Here is a 17617-nt window from a genome sequence, read left to right as displayed (position 1 = left end):
ATTGGAAAAAACAACAGTTCTGGGCAGATACGAAAACAAAACAGCGCGAGAAATACACGAGGCATTCCGCATAAGAGAGCAAGGGGTGAGTCTGTGTATTAGTGCGCCGTCACTGCACTTAACTGATAAAGAGTTTTTCTTTTTGAGCCAACACCCTGATAGACGGTATTAATAGTCAATGTTGTTTTCAATAAACCTTCAGTTGTGAGTGCGCTTCGTCTCTGTCCCCTTCTTGGTCCTTGTTTATTCGGCGCTTTCCATTCAATACATCTTCCGTTCACCCTAAATCTGAAACTAGAGCCGAAGTCATGGGCATACCAACCGGAGGGGCAAGGGGCGCTCGCCCCCCCCCCCCAATTCTCAGAGGGAGGGGGGGGGGGGCAAGGCATGTGTTTTGCCCCCCCCCCCCCTTCCCACCGAAACCGGCCGCCACTGGGAGGACAAACACTGGCCGGCGGCAGACCCGGCGGCGCCCAAGGGATACCAAGGACACCGCAGCCCGGCCCGGAGGGGGGGGGGGGGTGGGGGGGGGGGGGGGGGGGAAGGGGGGTGGAGGAAGGGTGCAGAAGGGGGGTGTATAGTTTGCCACCCCATTCAAAAACAAGTTGGTACGCCACTGGTGAGCTAGCGCGCGCTCCTGGCTTTGAGACGTGCATTTCTTGCACGAGGACTCGTTCTGTGGAAGAACGCTTCGAAGCAGGGACCTCGAGCCCTCGTGCTGTTTGCTTGTCCAGCTTGTTTTCCCCAGAATTGCGTGTTTACCAAGGCAAGGCATTGCACTCGATTGTGTCCTTCTCGATTCAGTGGGGGGCAAAGATTGGGCACCACTCGTGCCCAATTTCGTCCCCGCACTCAGTAGAAAAGACCAAGTCAACAATCCGTAAGTCGGAGTTTATCCACAAGGCGGGGCTGACCGCATATCTATCTATAAGTCCCCAAAACCCCCCTTCCCCGGCCTTCATCCAAACTCCTAAGCTACCGGTCCGATCCCCTCCCTTCCTTCCCAAAGGCCAAGAAACGCTTTCTGAACTGAACTGAGTCCGAGTTCGGCTTCACTGCTTGAACACGAACCCCCAGTCAAACGCTACGTGGGCCAAGGTCCGAAGTCAAGCGCTGCGTCAATACACGAACACATCATATTTGTTTAATAAGCTACGCTTCAGGGCAACGACACTATTCAATCATCTTACTGCTGAAAATCATGCTTGCCAGTTATCTCAAGTTTTATCTTATTCTTTCTGGTGCCGTGTTACAGTTCTTTTTTTGTGTGTGTTTACTGCCTTTCCTGCTTGGAGCGTTAAAAGGTCCGCAGTATGCAATAAATTAAGAAAAAATAAAGACTGAAATTGTAGGAGACGCTTTTCTGACCTTCAGAAATGTTAAAACAGTTCGCGACAGAGCAAAACAAGATCACATAAGCTTTCCTAGCACCGTATCTAAAGCTGAGGAAGTGGCTCGTTTGAATCACGATGATCGGCAGTTGCGCCTCCGCACTAAGCACCAACATGGCGGCGCCCACAACAATACCGGGGAACAGCTCTTGCCGATACTGTAAGCGTAACTCATTTAATGGCTCTAGTTGTCCCCGTCGGTGTAGTTCTCAATTTAGCCACTAGGGGCGCGACAGTTGAATCTCCTTCCGTGTATTGTTGTTCCGTGGATCGTTCTGGCGTGTCTATTCAGTAGACGCCCGATCCACATAAATACGAGACATTACAATACTTCCAAATTGCCGTGATTGTACTGGGAATGCGCGCTATTCTTTATTTTTTTTTTCTTTATTCTAGACGTTCGTTTGCGTGCATCCCTTTTAAGTAGTGTTGGAATAGCGCGACGACTCTGGCGTAGAGCACTTTGGTCACGTTAGTCCCGAAGAGGAAGTCCAGGTGTCCAAAGTCGTCGATCGGCATCTTGTAGTCGAGCACCACGCTCCGGAGCCGTTTCCTGAGCCCTTGCACGTCTCGGGACGGTGCCATCCAGTCCGTCGGACTCCAAAACAGCGCCACGGGTGCCCTGATTCTCTCCAGGGGATACTCGGGCGGCTCGCGCTGCAAGCCATTGTTCACACGTCGTTCTTGCATATAGATCTTGTGAACCTTAAGCATTTTTCTTAGAAAGTTATATTTCGGGTTGAAAAACACTTTTTTCGAAAGCAAGTGGCGAGTCACCACGCCCCCTTTTGGGATAAGCTCCCAGACGCTGACGTCCAGGTTCCCTGAAAAATGGCTCTTTGATGCTCAATGCTGCCAGGTCCTCGCGCTCCAAATGTACGACCGGGCTCTGTATGGCTCTGTCGTTGAACTGCCAGGCCTAACGGCCTGCGGCACGTGTCGTTTCCTTGACACAAAATGCAGCCGATATCGGCTTTGCTCAACGGCTTTGCTGAAGAACTACCATGTTGCACGGACGTCTAAAGAATGGTCTTGAGACGATGCATGTAGGACGTAGTGATGATATGGAAACGTCCAATGCCTTGTTAGCCCTGCCGCGCGCCTGCCTTTCACTTTCAGGAGTATATGACCGTGACCCTCCGCCGCGAGCTATTCCAGATGACTATAACAACCAGTTCAGCACCACGTGACCTGGAGCTCCAGGAATCGCAATGCAAACAAGGAGAGTCACATCCCCTCAGCGCTGGATTGACTCTGATGGCTTATAGCTCCCGCAAGATACATATTGGCTATTCAGTGATCTCTTTTATTATGTGTTTTTTGATTACAGGGACTTTTGAATCTCTCGCCAACTGTGCACGCATGGTCGCCGCCATAAGATATACCTTCCGTTTTAGTTTCCTCTTATTCCTATTGCTTCACTTCATTATTACCATAGAGGGCCAGGTATTTGCCATTTTAGATTCTACTGTGTCCTTCTTCGCGGCATTGACCTTTGTGAAGAGGCTTGTCAACGCCCGCTTCAGTGGCTTGGTATCTCGATAAGACAAGAGAAAGTCAGCAATGGCGGCTGTAATCTGGCGCGTGTGCAAAGCGTCTATGTTCTTAAGGCTGTATTTGGCCATAAGTGCAAGCGAACCCGAAGGCATGAGTGCAGTGGTTTCATGGCCTGCACTGACGTCCCACCAGCTGACATCGTGGTGGCATTGGCCTCTCTTGCAGCTTAGTATACTGTGTACCATCACTTTTTTTTGTACAAGAGGAAGTATAATACACGCCGGCATGGTGCGAGGACATTATGTGCAAGGCATGTGTAGCTCTCACTCGGCCATACTTGCGTCTTTTTGCCTTTTGAGCTTCGCGGCACCGTAGAATCAGAGGGCTGAGTTGGATGACCATATTCACGGTTTCACGGGGTCCTCATCAAAGCCTGCCTTAGCTCACGCACGAACTGAATGTGAAAAACATGACATTTCTGGAGAGATAGGTAAATAGCGTAACATGGCACGAGCTCTCACGTTCAGATACGCCACCACGCATGTTTATTTGGAAACATGTGATGGGGCCAGAAAAGGATCGAGATGTGAAGCGGCCGATAGATGCCAGGGAATCCGAACCAGCGCTGTGAGCTGAAGCCCCTGGCTGAAATTCACGCGAGACCACGAGCGAGAGCCGCAACGCAGTTTCCTTTCAGCGGCCGCTCCATAGTCGCTCATTTTAGTGCTACGCTGGCCAACCCTGGCTTAATTCACCAGTGTTAATCGCCCAACATCACCCTATCCCTACCGGGCTTTACTATAGTGTTCGATAGACCGACCTCACCGAGCGTTCCACCCATCCTCGACCCCGCCATAATAGACCGATCTCACCAAGCGTTGGGCGCATGCCTAAAGCAGTCATAACTTTAGTTCGCAGGAGGCAGGCAGCAGTGCACAAGACGGCTCGTGCCGCCTCATGCTCCACACGCACAGAGCTCCAGTGAGGTTGTCGCACGAGCAGAAAGACTGAAGCTCCCTCGATGCATTGTGAGCTAGGGACACACGGAGCGCGAGGTTACGTGTCACGTTCTTACCGCTAGATTGGCCGCATGGGTCGTGGTATCGGCCGCGGTCACTACAGAATTGAAAGTGAAAGCTCGTCGCGCGGCGGCGAGACACGGCACGTTGCCATGGCATCACTACGTCACACACAGCCCGCCTCTCAGTGGTTCTATTTTTCTTTGTGTGTGGTGCAGCAGACAGAAATCTCATACAGACCATCTGGGAAAACGGCAAAACTTATCTCGGCGGTGTTAGTGCCACTAAATAATTGCTACGCTTCAGAGTAACGACAGTTGACCATATTGTGGCTTAAAATCATGATTTCCAGTTATCTGAAGCTTTATCTGGAATCACTGGAAACGCTTTTCCGTCCTCCACAAATGTTTAAACAGTTCGCGACAGAGCAAAGCAATATTACATGAGCTTCCTAGCACCGAATCTAATGCCGAGAAAGTAGCATTTTTGAATCATGACGATCAACAGTTGCGTCTGCTTTGCACAAGCACCACAATGGCGGCGCCTACAAGTACGTGAGTCGCCGTACGTACAAGCTCGTGAGAACAGCAACAATAACAACAACAAAATCTCTGGCTTGGGGCATTTCGCACTGGTGTCGCCATCCCTTTGAACCCATTGAACGTATATCTAGCGAAAGCGGCCGTCAAATTTATTTGCACAAATACGCAAATACCAAGACATTTAGGATTCCTGTAAGGGTCTTAAAATTAAGATAAGGGACACCTATAGTACTTACTACCATTCGTTTTGTCACTTTTGTTATTTAAGTGATTTCGATTTCAAAATTGCCTCAAAATGCGCTCAAAACAGTCAAAATGATCTTATTTCTGTATTTTATTAAAAACCTCCAGGGCGCACTCGGGTGAAAATTTGAGAGTCGTACGACCTTTATTACATCTTCATAATGAACCTCCAAAATAATCAGTACTCTGCCGCATTCCTGAAACGCAGGCTCGTGTAGCGAAATTTTCCCATTGAGTGACAAGACGGACATGTCCCCCATGAACTCAATTATCTCGAAACAGTGTTTTTTGGGACTTGGGTGCCATTATTTCCTTTACCCGCTAATAAAGAGTGCTGATTTTTTTATTCCTGCAATTGCGACCACCAACGTTGCTTGATGGACTTTTGAAAAGTGTCCCGCTTTCTGCAACATAAATCCCAATATCCGCCGATCTCTTTTTTTTTTTTTGACATTTTTTCTAATTGTTTTTATCAAGCAGAGGTCAGCAACTTGAGCCGCCCCTAAACCGTTCAGGACGAGTCTAGCTCGTCTGCGTTCCCTGGTTCACGAACACAACCGTTTTGGACGAACCAGACTCCCTCGTTGCTTAGTTTGCGGCTCTGCAAACAAATTGTAGCAACGAATATTTTAAACTTTTCCTACCTTTTTGTTTGAGGATAAAAAACTTTACTTGAAGGCAACAAATGTCATTTTTAAGACAACAAGGAAGCAGTTGTGGGTGAGAACTCCCTCATGACTAAAAATGGTTAAAGGGTTACAAAATTCGCAACTAGAACACCGAAGTTGTGGTGGGAAAAGACACCCTCCTCCCCCCCCCCCCCCCCAAAAAAAAAAAAAAAAAAAAAAAAAAGAACACAAAACAAAAAGAAACTTGGAATTTGAAGAAAAGTTTATATCCCGGGTACTTATAAGAGAGGCTACGTAGAAACGGAAATTGCCAGCGATCTTTATCCCCAAAAGAATGCACGAACCGCAGCATTTGCCGAGCCAGCGTTCAAGCTCGTTTAGGAAACATTCAACATTCGTTTCGGGGGAGTAAAGATCTAAGAATTTTTCGTGAATTTCCCCGCCAAATTTAAGAGCGAAACTGACAAGGGTCACGTGACGTAACGGTCGCGTCACATCAATGTTTTCCGGTAAATTTAGCGGAGAAACTGACCACGGGTCACGTGACATCAATTTCCTCACCAAACTTAGCAGAACAACTAAATTAGTGCGTAGTTCTCGTCACGGCAATTTTCGCGCTGCATTAAGCGGGAAAACGGAAAGTCCCACTCACGTGACTTCTTTCGCTAAGTTTAGCGAAGAACGCACGAATGGACGGACAAAGGAAATTTTAGGATATTTGTTTTGGGTGGGATTGGGGGGGGGGGGTATTTTTTTTTTTCGGGGGGGGGGGGGGGGTATTTTGCTAAAGAGCATTAAAAAAAAAGAATTTTGAGGGAGAGGTGACATCATCACCGACAGACTGGACATGATGCGTTGGGCTCATGGCAAGTCGAGAGGCAACCGTCGCTACAAAATGAAGCAGCGCAAAAAGTCAGTCTGCTTCTTCTGCTCATGGTTTGGTAAGCAATGATAAAAAGCGCGTAGAGAAACACGACGTTCGGGATGCTTTGGACGCGCATTACCAGCTCGTAACGTGCCGAGATGTTCCGCTGGCTCCCTCTTAGGGTTCCCATCCGTGACGTCACGAGTTGTTACCTGTAGCTATACTTACCGTCAGTTTCGACAACAACTTCCATGGGGCGCTTAAAAAGCATCGCATTCCGAAAGTAACCCCGTCGAAGCTGACAGTCTGACGATGCTCTCATGCCCGCGGTCTGTCCGATCGTGCCAAGCTGACCGCAGCGACGCTTTTGGTCGTCGCTAACGCTGTCCTCACTGAGAGTGAACCTTGGAACCCAGCCCAAGGCTGACGCGTGCACTCGCGACCAATCCGCGTCTCGCGATGGCCTCCAGCGTGTGACGTCGATCAACTAGGCCTTGTCATCTACGAGGTTCTTCACACCGACAAGAGTCAACATGGTTAGATCGTAGAGCGTCTTATGGTCTCACCTGACCGTACAGTTTCAGGTTTTTCGTCGGCCCGTAGTCAAACTTGCGAAACTTCTTTGAATTGATCATCTGAAGAAAAAAAGAAAAAGGAGGAATGTCTGTTTTTTGGTAGTGTGGAACGATGCGTTATAATGCCGCGGATTAAAATAGATAAGGATGATCATCTTGAAGCCTCAATGGCCGTTGATTCTTAGAGATTACGCATTCCAAATTGGTGGCAATTCAACGCAAAGCGAAGAACAGGTCACAAAGTTAACTCTTGAAGGTAATTTTTTTATGTTGAATGTTACAGAAGGTAACATATATTAAACAAAAAGCGCTCGTCTGTCTATACGAAGGATTCTTGTTTTTAGTGAAACCAGAATTAAAAAAAAAACAAAAAAAAAAACACGAAGGAATTAAGCCACGTTCGCAGTAGTCATACATCATGCAAAAAAAAAAAAAAAAAAACAGTCTGCAGGTTTCGTTTGAGGCGTGCTTCCTTAATTATTTATTTTATTTTATTTATTTTATTTCAAATAGTGGCCAACCCTCGCGGGTTATTGCCGGAGGGTTGGCAGTCTACATCTACTGCTACTGTACATGCAGAAAAAAAAGGAAACGCAACTGCTATTCTCGCCAGAAAACCCATGCGTCAATTTTTCTTCCATTGCTTCGACATGCATAAAGACACTCGGGGGTAATCTATTCCAGTCTCGGATGGTCTTCACATCATACGAAGGTCTTTTCGCCACGATGGTCGTTCAAAAGCTGTCCGCAGACATAAGCATGGCTATAGAGCAGGCAGACTTCAAACGTGTTTAAGGCGCAGCCAACACCGTGTCTTTTGCAGTGTGTGTGAACAGTCCAAGTGCGGATTTATGTCTCTTTTTTTTTCTCTCGTTCTATCCTGGGGCTGGGTTACGGGCCACGAGAGACGTGAAACAAGAAGTGAAAATGCACGAATAGTTAGCTAATTCCTTAATTAAGCGCAGAGTCGTGATTAACTGACTGATTTTAGTGGCATAAAGTATAGTTATGGATAAAGAAAGAATAAAACAATTAAAACAGGGACAACAGAACCACATCTTTGAAAGATGTGGTTGTGTTGTCCCTGTTTTAATTCTTGTATTCTTTCTTCATCCATGACTTAAACCAACACGCTCTTCTCCCAAGCAAAGTATAGTTGGATCCTCGTCGCGGCGGCCATAGATAAATTGAAAACGCGTATCTACTCACTTGGCCGAAGTGGACGAGGTTTTTCACCGACGTTCCGGCGGGATCGTGGGTCAGGTACACGTTGAGCCGCGTCTGTCGCCACGTCGAAGCGAAAACCGATGGGTTCCAATCAAAACAGTACACCAAACATCCTGCCTATGTGAGGACGATCAGGCCACTTAATAGAAAGTTCTAGAATAAGCGGCTCCGACGTTTCGGATCCCTCAAGCAACTTGAGATCTTTTCACTGCGCATGCACGCAAGTTTTGCGCATGGGCAGTGCGACGCCCCAAGCTTCTCGGTGGACCCAAAGCGCTCGGGCCCCCGATTTTAAAACTTTCTATTAAAGGAAGCTTGTTCCCACTTTAGTGACCGACTCCGACGCAAGTAGTTTCAGCAGCAGTGATTCCGGTCGTAATTAAAATCCGGTTGTTTCGGAGTCGGTGAGAGTCGGTCGCTTGGGCAGAAAATACAAATCCTTGCGATGCCTTCAAAACACTGCTAAGATACTGATACTGAAATACACGTTAAAAAGTGTTTAAGTACAGATATATACGAGATTTTCTAGTACTGCCGGCACCACTATTTTCAACTGCACCCGCGAGTGTAAAAGAAAAGTTAAGAAGCATGATTTACGTCAGTCTTAATAGGTATGCAAGATATGTTTTAAAACAAACGAAAGAGTATAAACTGTACGCTAGAAAGATTTCACTCAGTGTTCTTCAACTTTTGTGGTCAAGCTGCTCATACATGCTACGAAACGCAGTGTGCAGACATGTTCGACATGTTTGTAACATACATTAAAGACGTGTCTGCCGCATTTTTTGTCTGATGTATGATCAGTGTGGCTTTGCTCTTCTCTTACCGCGTGCAGATTGGAGCTCACCTTGTTCATAAACTTGGTGTCGGGACCGAACAGGAGGAACATGAGGTTGGAGCAGATGGCCTTGGTGTATCTGGATGTGCACGTCTTCTTCCGCACCAGCTTCATCAAGCGGGAACTCTTGCCCACTTCGCCGACGCCCAAGATCTTCAGGCCTACCTGAAAGGCGTCGTCACGCTCAACTGCTGCCTGGAACGCGCGTCTCCCCACCGGTGTGTCTACCGCGTCCCAAAAACGGCTCCCTCGATTTCCGCCTGGTGACCTAACACAAGCAGCGCTATAGCGTCGCAGACGCCTGGTTGGCTGCAGGTCGCTCCTCGACATTCCGTTTGGGTCAGCCGGGAGTTGGGACGCCGCGACGATTGCGACGCTGGCGTTTTGCTCGTGTTCTTTTTTCTTTCCCGAACTTGTACGACCAGCCAGAAGGATCGGGACACTCGACAGCGTCACACTCCGGCTTTTGTGACGTCACTCATTGCCACTTCGGGACGCACTTTGGATGCATGGTCGGAATAAGACGCTACAGAACACACCAGTAGGACACGCGTTCCAGTCATCGTACCACTAGCGTCTCAACACTCTGACGCCAGGCCCCTACGATGGCGTCGCTGCCGGCGTTGCAGGTGAGCAGAAGTTTGTTTCTGCGCACGCGCACTAGTGCTCGCACCCGCTTTGGGCAAAAATAAGCTTATTAAAATACGACGACCAACCAATCCCTAAATCAGGGGCCCAACGTTTCGAAGCCGGTTCGGCTTCTTCTTCAGGGGCGACTATGGAGGAAAGGAGCCGCAATCTTCCTTTTCCTGTATGACGGGGGCGAATGTGCATGATCCCATCTTCTTCCTCTTTGATCGTTTTTTGAACACAACTGGTGGAGTCCGTTCACATACACAGATGGCAGTGCACCAAGAGACCTATTAATGTTTGTTGGCGTGGTCTGAATGTGCCAAGATTCAAGGAAGAGCCTCCGGCGAGGATTAGTTTCAATGTCCAGGATACGTGTGTTTAGAAAGTCAATGCGGTGGTCATTTTTAAAATACGACGACCAACCAATCCCTAAATCATTTCCCCAACCAGACAGACTTCTGTCAAATGTTTACTTTTAAAAAATAAGCTTGTTTTGTGCAAACAAAAATATGTTAGCTAAATGCGGAGATTAATAATCATTTCCCCAACCAGACAGACTTCTGTCAAATGTTTACTTTTAAAAAATAAGCTTGTTTTGTGCAAACAAAAATATGTTAGCTAAATGCGGAGATTAATAATCATTTCCCCAACCAGACAGACTTCTGTCAAATGTTTACTTTTAAAAAAATAAGCTTGTTTTGTGCAAACAAAAATATGTTAGCTAAATGCGGAGATTAATAATCATTTCCCCAACCAGACAGACTTCTGTCAAATGTTTACTTTTAAAAAATAAGCTTGTTTTGTGCAAACAAAAATATGTTAGCTCAATGCGGAGATTAATAATCATTTCCCCAACCAGACAGACTTCTGTCAAATGTTTACTTTTAAAAAATAGGCTTGTTTTGTGCAAACAAAAATATGTTAGCTAAACGCGGAGATTAATAATCATTTCCCCAACCAGACAGACTTCTGTCAAATGTTTACTTTTAAAAAATAAGCTTGTTTTGTGCAAACAAAAATATGTTAGCTAAACGCGGAGATTAATAATCATTTCCCCAACCAGACAGACTTCTGTCAAATGTTTACTTTTAAAAAATAAGCTTGTTTTGTGCAAACAAAAATATGCTAGCTAAATGCGGAGATTAATAATCATTTCCCCAACCAGACAGACTTCTGTCAAATGTTTACTTTTAAAAAATAAGCTTGTTTTGTGCAAACAAAAATATGTTAGCTAAATGCGGAGATTAATAATCATTTCCCCAACCAGACAGACTTCTGTCAAATGTTTACTTTTAAAAAATAACCTTGTTTTGTGCAAACAAAAATATGTTAGCTAAATGCGGAGATTAATAATCATTTCCCCAACCAGACAGACTTCTGTCAAATGTTTACTTTTAAAAAATAAGCTTGTTTTGTGCAAACAAAAATATGTTAGCTAAATGCGGAGATTAATAATCATTTCCCCAACCAGACAGACTTCTGTCAAATGTTTACTTTTAAAAAATAAGCTTGTTTTGTGCAAACAAAAATATGTTAGCTAAACGCGGAGATTAATAATCATTTCCCCAACCAGACAGACTTCTGTCAAATGTTTACTTTTAAAAAATAAGCTTGTTTTGTGCAAACAAAATAATGTTAGCTAAATGCGGAGATTAATAATCATTTCCCCAACCAGACAGACTTCTGTCAAATGTTTACTTTTAAAAAATAAGCTTGTTTTGTGCAAACAAAAATATGTTAGCTAAATGCGGAGATTAATAATCATTTCCCCAACCAGACAGACTTCTGTCAAATGTTTACTTTTAAATAATAAGCTTGTTTTGTGCAAACAAAAATATGTTAGCTAAACGCGGAGATTAATAATCATTTCCCCAACCAGACAGACTTCTGTCAAATGTTTACTTTTAAAAAATAAGCTTGTTTTGTGCAAACAAAAATATGTTAGCTAAACGCGGAGATTAATAATCATTTCCCCAACCAGAGAGACTTCTGTCAAATGTTTACTTTTAAAAAATAAGCTTGTTTTGTGCAAACAAAAATATGTTAGCTAAATGCGGAGATTAATAATCATTTCCCCAACCAGACAGACTTCTGTCAAATGTTTACTTTTAAAAAATAAGCTTGTTTTGTGCAAACAAAAATATGTTAGCTAAATGCGGAGATTAATAATCATTTCCCCAACCAGACAGACTTCTGTCAAATGTTTACTTTTAAAAAATAAGCTTGTTTTGTGCAAACAAAAATATGTTAGCTAAACGCGGAGATTAATAATCATTTCCCCAACCAGACAGACTTCTGTCAAATGTTTACTTTTAAAAAATAAGCTTGTTTTGTGCAAACAAAAATATGTTAGCTAAACGCGGAGATTAATAATCATTTCCCCAACCAGACAGACTTCTGTCAAATGTTTACTTTTAGAAAATAAGCTTGTTTTGTGCAAACAAAAATATGTTAGCTAAACGCGTAGATTAATAATCATTTCCCCAACCAGACAGACTTCTGTCAAATGTTTACTTTTAAAAAATAAGCTTGTTTTGTGCAAACAAAAATATCTTAGCTAAATGCGGAGATTAATAATCATTTCCCCAACCAGATAGACTTCTGTCAAATGTTTACTTTTAAAAAATAAGCTTGTTTTGTGCAAACAAAAATATGTTAGCTAAATGCGGAGATTAATAATCATTTCCCCAACCAGACAGACTTCTGTCAAATGTTTACTTTTAAAAAATAAGCTTGTTTTGTGCAAACAAAAATATGTTAGCTAAATGCGGAGATTAATAATCATTTCCCCAACCAGACAGACTTCTGTCAAATGTTTACTTTTAAAAAATAAGCTTGTTTTGTGCAAACAAAAATATGTTAGCTAAACGCGGAGATTAATAATCATTTCCCCAACCAGACAGACTTCTGTCCAATGTTTACTTTTAAAAAATAAGCTTGTTTTGTGCAAACAAAAATATGTTAGCTAAACGCGGAGATTAATAATCATTTCCCCAACCAGACAGACTTCTGTCAAATGTTTACTTTTAAAAAATAAGCTTGTTTTGTGCAAACAAAAATATGTTAGCTAAATGCGGAGATTAATAATCATTTCCCCAACCAGACAGACTTCTGTCAAATGTTTACTTTTAAAAAATAAGCTTGTTTTGTGCAAACAAAAATATGTTAGCTAAATGCGGAGATTAATAATCATTTCCCCAACCAGACAGACTTCTGTCAAATGTTTACTTTTAAAAAATAAGCTTGTTTTGTGCAAACAAAAATATGTTAGCTAAATGCGGAGATTAATAATCATTTCCCCAACCAGACAGACTTCTGTCAAATGTTTACTTTTAAAAAATAAGCTTGTTTTGTGCAAACAAAAATATGTTAGCTAAATGCGGAGATTAATAATCATTTCCCCAACCAGACAGACTTCTGTCAAATGTTTACTTTTAAGAAATAAGCTTGTTTTGTGCAAACAAAAATATGTTAGCTAAATTCGGAGATTAATAATCATTTCCCCAACCAGACAGACTTCTGTCAAATGTTTACTTTTAAAAAATAAGCTTGTTTTGTGCAAACAAAAATATGTTAGCTAAATGCGGAGATTCATAATCATTTCCCCAACCAGACAGACTTCTGTCAAATGTTTACTTTTAAAAAATAAGCTTGTTTTGTGCAAACAAAAATATGTTAGCCAAATGCGGAGATTAATAATCATTTCCCCAACCAGACAGACTTCTGTCAAATGTTTACTTTTAAAAAATAAGCTTGTTTTGTGCAAACAAAAATATGTTAGCTAAATGCGGAGATTAATAATCATTTCCCCAACCAGACAGACTTCTGTCAAATGTTTACTTTTAAAAAATAAGCTTGTTTTGTGCAAACAAAAATATGTTAGCTAAATGCGGAGATTAATAATCATTTCCCCAACCAGACAGACTTCTGTCAAATGTTTACTTTTAAAAAATAAGCTTGTTTTGTGCAAACAAAAATATGTTAGCTAAATGCGGAGATTAATAATCATTTCCCCAACCAGACAGACTTCTGTCAAATGTTTACTTTTAAAAAATAAGCTTGTTTTGTGCAAACAAAAAAATGTTAGCTAAATGCGGAGATTAATAATCATTTCCCCAACCAGACAGACTTCTGTCAAATGTTTACTTTTAAAAAATAAGCTTGTTTTGTGCAAACAAAAATATGTTAGCTAAATGCGGAGATTAATAATCATTTCCCCAACCAGACAGACTTCTGTCAAATGTTTACTTTTAAAAAATAAGCTTGTTTTGTGCAAACAAAAATAGGTTAGCTAAATGCGGAGATTAATAATCATTTCCCCAACCAGACAGACTTCAGTCAAATGTTTACTTTTAAAAAATAAGCTTGTTTTGTGCAAACAAAAATATGTTAGCTAAATGCGGAGATTAATAATCATTTCCCCAACCAGACAGACTTCTGTCAAATGTTTACTTTTAAAAAATAAGCTTGTTTTGTGCAAACAAAAATATGTTAGCTAAATGCGGAGATTAATAATCATTTCCCCAACCAGACAGACTTCTGTCAAATGTTTACTTTTAAAAAATAAGCTTGTTTTGTGCAAACAAAAATATGTTAGCTAAATGCGGAGATTAATAATCATTTCCCCAACCAGACAGACGTCTGTCAAATGTTTACTTTTAAAAAATAAGCTTGTTTTGTGCAAACAAAAATATGTTAGCTAAATGCGGAGATTAATAATCATTTCCCCAACCAGACAGACTTCTGTCAAATGTTTACTTTTAAAAAATAAGCTTGTTTTGTGCAAACAAAAATAGGTTAGCTAAATGCGGAGATTAATAATCATTTCCCCAACCAGACAGACTTCTGTCAAATGTTTACTTTTAAAAAATAAGCTTGTTTTAAGCAAACAAAAATATGTTAGCTAAATGCGGAGATTAATAATCATTTCCCCAACCAGACAGACTTCTGTCAAATGTTTACTTTTAAAAAATAAGCTTGTTTTGTGCAAACAAAAATATGTTAGCTAAATGCGGAGATTAATAATCATTTCCCCAACCAGACAGACTTCTGTCAAATGTTTACTTTTAAAAAATAAGCTTGTTTTGTGCAAACAAAAATATGTTAGCTAAATGCGGAGATTAATAATCATTTCCCCAACCAGACAGACTTCTGTCAAATGTTTACTTTTAAAAAATAAGCTTGTTTTGTGCAAACAAAAATATGTTAGCTAAATGCGGAGATTAATAATCATTTCCCCAACCAGACAGACTTCTGTCAAATGTTTACTTTTAAAAAATAAGCTTGTTTTGTGCAAACAAAAATATGTTAGCTAAATGCGGAGATTAATAATCATTTCCCCAACCAGACAGACTTCTGTCAAATGTTTACTTTTAAAAAATAAGCGTGTTTTGTGCAAACAAAAATATGTTAGCTAAATGCGGAGATTAATAATCATTTCCCCAACCAGACAGACTTCTGTCAAATGTTTACTTTTAAAAAATAAGCTTGTTTTGTGCAAACAAAAATATGTTAGCTAAATGCGGAGATTAATAATCATTTCCCCAACCAGACAGACTTCTGTCAAATGTTTACTTTTAAAAAATAAGCTTGTTTTGTGCAAACAAAAATATGTTAGCTAAATGCGGAGAATAATAATCATTTCCCCAACCAGACAGACTTCTGTCAAATGTTTACTTTTAAAAAATAAGCTTGTTTTGTGCAAACAAAAATAGGTTAGCTAAATGCGGAGATTAATAATCATTTCCCCAACCAGACAGACTTCTGTCAAATGTTTACTTTTAAAAAATAAGCTTGTTTTGTGCAAACAAAAATATGTTAGCTAAATGCGGAGATTAATAATCATTTCCCCAACCAGACAGTCTTCTGTCAAATGTTTACTTTTAAAAAATAAGCTTGTTTTGTGCAAACAAAAATATGTTAGCTAAATGCGGAGATTAATAATCATTTCCCCAACCAGACAGACTTCAGTCAAATGTTTACTCTTAAAAAATAAGCTTGTTTTGTGCAAACAAAAATATGTTAGCTAAATGCGGAGATTAATAATCATTTCCCCAACCAGACAGACTTCTGTCAAATGTTTACTTTTAAAAAATAAGCTTGTTTTGTGCAAACAAAAATATGTTAGCTAAATGCGGAGATTAATAATCATTTCCCCAACCAGACAGACTTCTGTCAAATGTTTACTTTTAAAAAATAAGCTTGTTTTGTGCAAACAAAAATAGGTTAGCTAAATGCGGAGATTAATAATCATTTCCCCAACCAGACAGACTTCTGTCAAATGTTTACTTTTAAAAAATAAGCTTGTTCTGTGCAAACAAAAATAGGTTAGCTAAATGCGGAGATTAATAATCATTTCCCCAACCAGACAGACTTCTGTCAAATGTTTACTTTTAAAAAATAAGCTTGTTTTGTGCAAACAAAAATATGTTAGCTAAATGCGGAGATTAATAATCATTTCCCCAACCAGACAGACTTCTGTCAAATGTTTACTTCTAAAAAATAAGCTTGTTTTGTGCAAACAAAAATATGTTAGCTAAATGCGGAGATAAATAATCATTTCCCCAACCAGACAGACTTCTGTCAAATGTTTACTTTTAAAAAATAAGCTTGTTTTGTGCAAACAAAAATATGTTAGCTAAATGCGGAGATTAATAATCATTTCCCCAACCAGACAGCCTTCTGTCAAATGTTTACTTTTAAAAAATAAGCTTGTTTTGTGCAAACAAAAATAGGTTAGCTAAATGCGGAGATTAATAATCATTTCCCCAACCAGACAGACTTCTGTCAAATGTTTACTTTTAAAAAAATAAGCTTGTTTTGTGCAAACAAAAATAGGTTAGCTAAATGCGGAGATTAATAATCATTTCCCCAACCAGACAGACTTCTGTCAAATGTTTACTTTTAAAAAATAAGCTTGTTTTGTGCAAACAAAAATATGTTAGCTAAATGCGGAGATTAATAATCATTTCCCCAACCAGACAGACTTCTGTCAAATGTTTACTTTTAAAAAATAAGCTTGTTTTGTGCAAACAAAAATAGGTTAGCTAAATGCGGAGATTAATAATCATTTCCCCAACCAGACAGACTTCTGTCAAATGTTTACTTTTAAAAAATAAGCTTGTTTTGTGCAAACAAAAATAGGTTAGCTAAATGCGGAGGTTAATAATCATTTCCCCAACCAGACAGACTTCTGTCAAATGTTTACTTTTAAAAAATAAGCTTGTTTTGTGCAAACAAAAGTATGTTAGCTAAATGCGGAGATTAATAATCATTTCCCCAACCAGACAGACTTCTGTCAAATGTTTACTTTTAAAAAATAAGCTTGTTTTGTGCAAACAAATATATGTTAGCTAAATGCGGAGATTAATAATCATTTCCCCAACCAGACAGACTTCTGTCAAATGTTTACTTTTAAAAAATAAGCTTGTTTTGTGCAAACAAAAATATGTTAGCTAAATGCGGAGATTAATAATCATTTCCCCAACCAGACAGACTTCTGTCAAATGTTTACTTTTAAAAAATAAGCTTGTTTTGTGCAAACAAAAATATGTTAGCTAAATGCGGAGATTAATAATCATTTCCCCAACCAGACAGACTTCTGTCAAATGTTTACTTTTAAAAAATAAGCTTGTTTTGTGCAAACAAAAATATGTTAGCTAAATGCGGAGATTAATAATCATTTCCCCAACCAGACAGACTTCTGTCAAATGTTTACTTTTAAAAAATAAGCTTGTTTTGTGCAAACAAATATATGTTAGCTAAATGCGGAGATTAATAATCATTTCCCCAACCAGACAGACTTCTGTCAAATGTTTACTTTTAAAAAATAAGCTTGTTTTGTGCAAACAAAAATAGGTTAGCTAAATGCGGAGATTAATAATCATTTCCCCAACCAGACAGACTTCTGTCAAATGTTTACTTTTAAAAAATAAGCTTGTTTTGTGCAAACAAAAATATGTTAGCTAAATGCGGAGATCAAGTCGTCTGCGTCTTGCGCAGGAGTTGCGGTTACGTCAGGACGACGCAGCGCTCTGATTGGCTGTGATCGAAAGGATAGTGGCTGGACCCCAATGCTAGATGCCTCAAGGTCCCGTTTTCTTCAATCAGCCAATCAGACCTCGGCGTCGTTTTGACGTCACTGCAACTCCTGAGCAAG

The 17617-nt window shown here is 40.7% G+C and overlaps 1 protein-coding gene across 1 annotated transcript in view; it reads right to left on the bottom strand.

The window, feature by feature from the left end:
• Window positions 1-1767: 1767 nt before the first annotated feature.
• LOC8035128 (lipase member J) overlaps window positions 1768-17617 on the bottom strand; it is a 35338-nt gene continuing 19488 nt past the window's right edge. The window contains exons 7-10 of the mRNA XM_042289312.1: window positions 8836-8987; window positions 7971-8042; window positions 6753-6821; window positions 1768-2048 (exon numbers count right to left, since the gene is read on the bottom strand). Coding sequence (XP_042145246.1) covers window positions 1779-2048; window positions 6753-6821; window positions 7971-8042; window positions 8836-8987 — 563 coding nt within the window. The 3' untranslated portion in view covers window positions 1768-1778. The remainder of the gene's footprint in view (window positions 2049-6752; window positions 6822-7970; window positions 8043-8835; window positions 8988-17617) is intronic.

This window comes from Ixodes scapularis, unplaced genomic scaffold (genome assembly GCF_016920785.2).
Source record: "Ixodes scapularis isolate PalLabHiFi unplaced genomic scaffold, ASM1692078v2 PGA_scaffold12__126_contigs__length_90152505, whole genome shotgun sequence".
NCBI classification, from domain to species: domain Eukaryota; kingdom Metazoa; phylum Arthropoda; class Arachnida; order Ixodida; family Ixodidae; genus Ixodes; species Ixodes scapularis.
The sequence above is the reverse complement of the archived record's forward strand: the minus strand, read 5'-3'. Positions and strand labels throughout refer to the sequence as shown.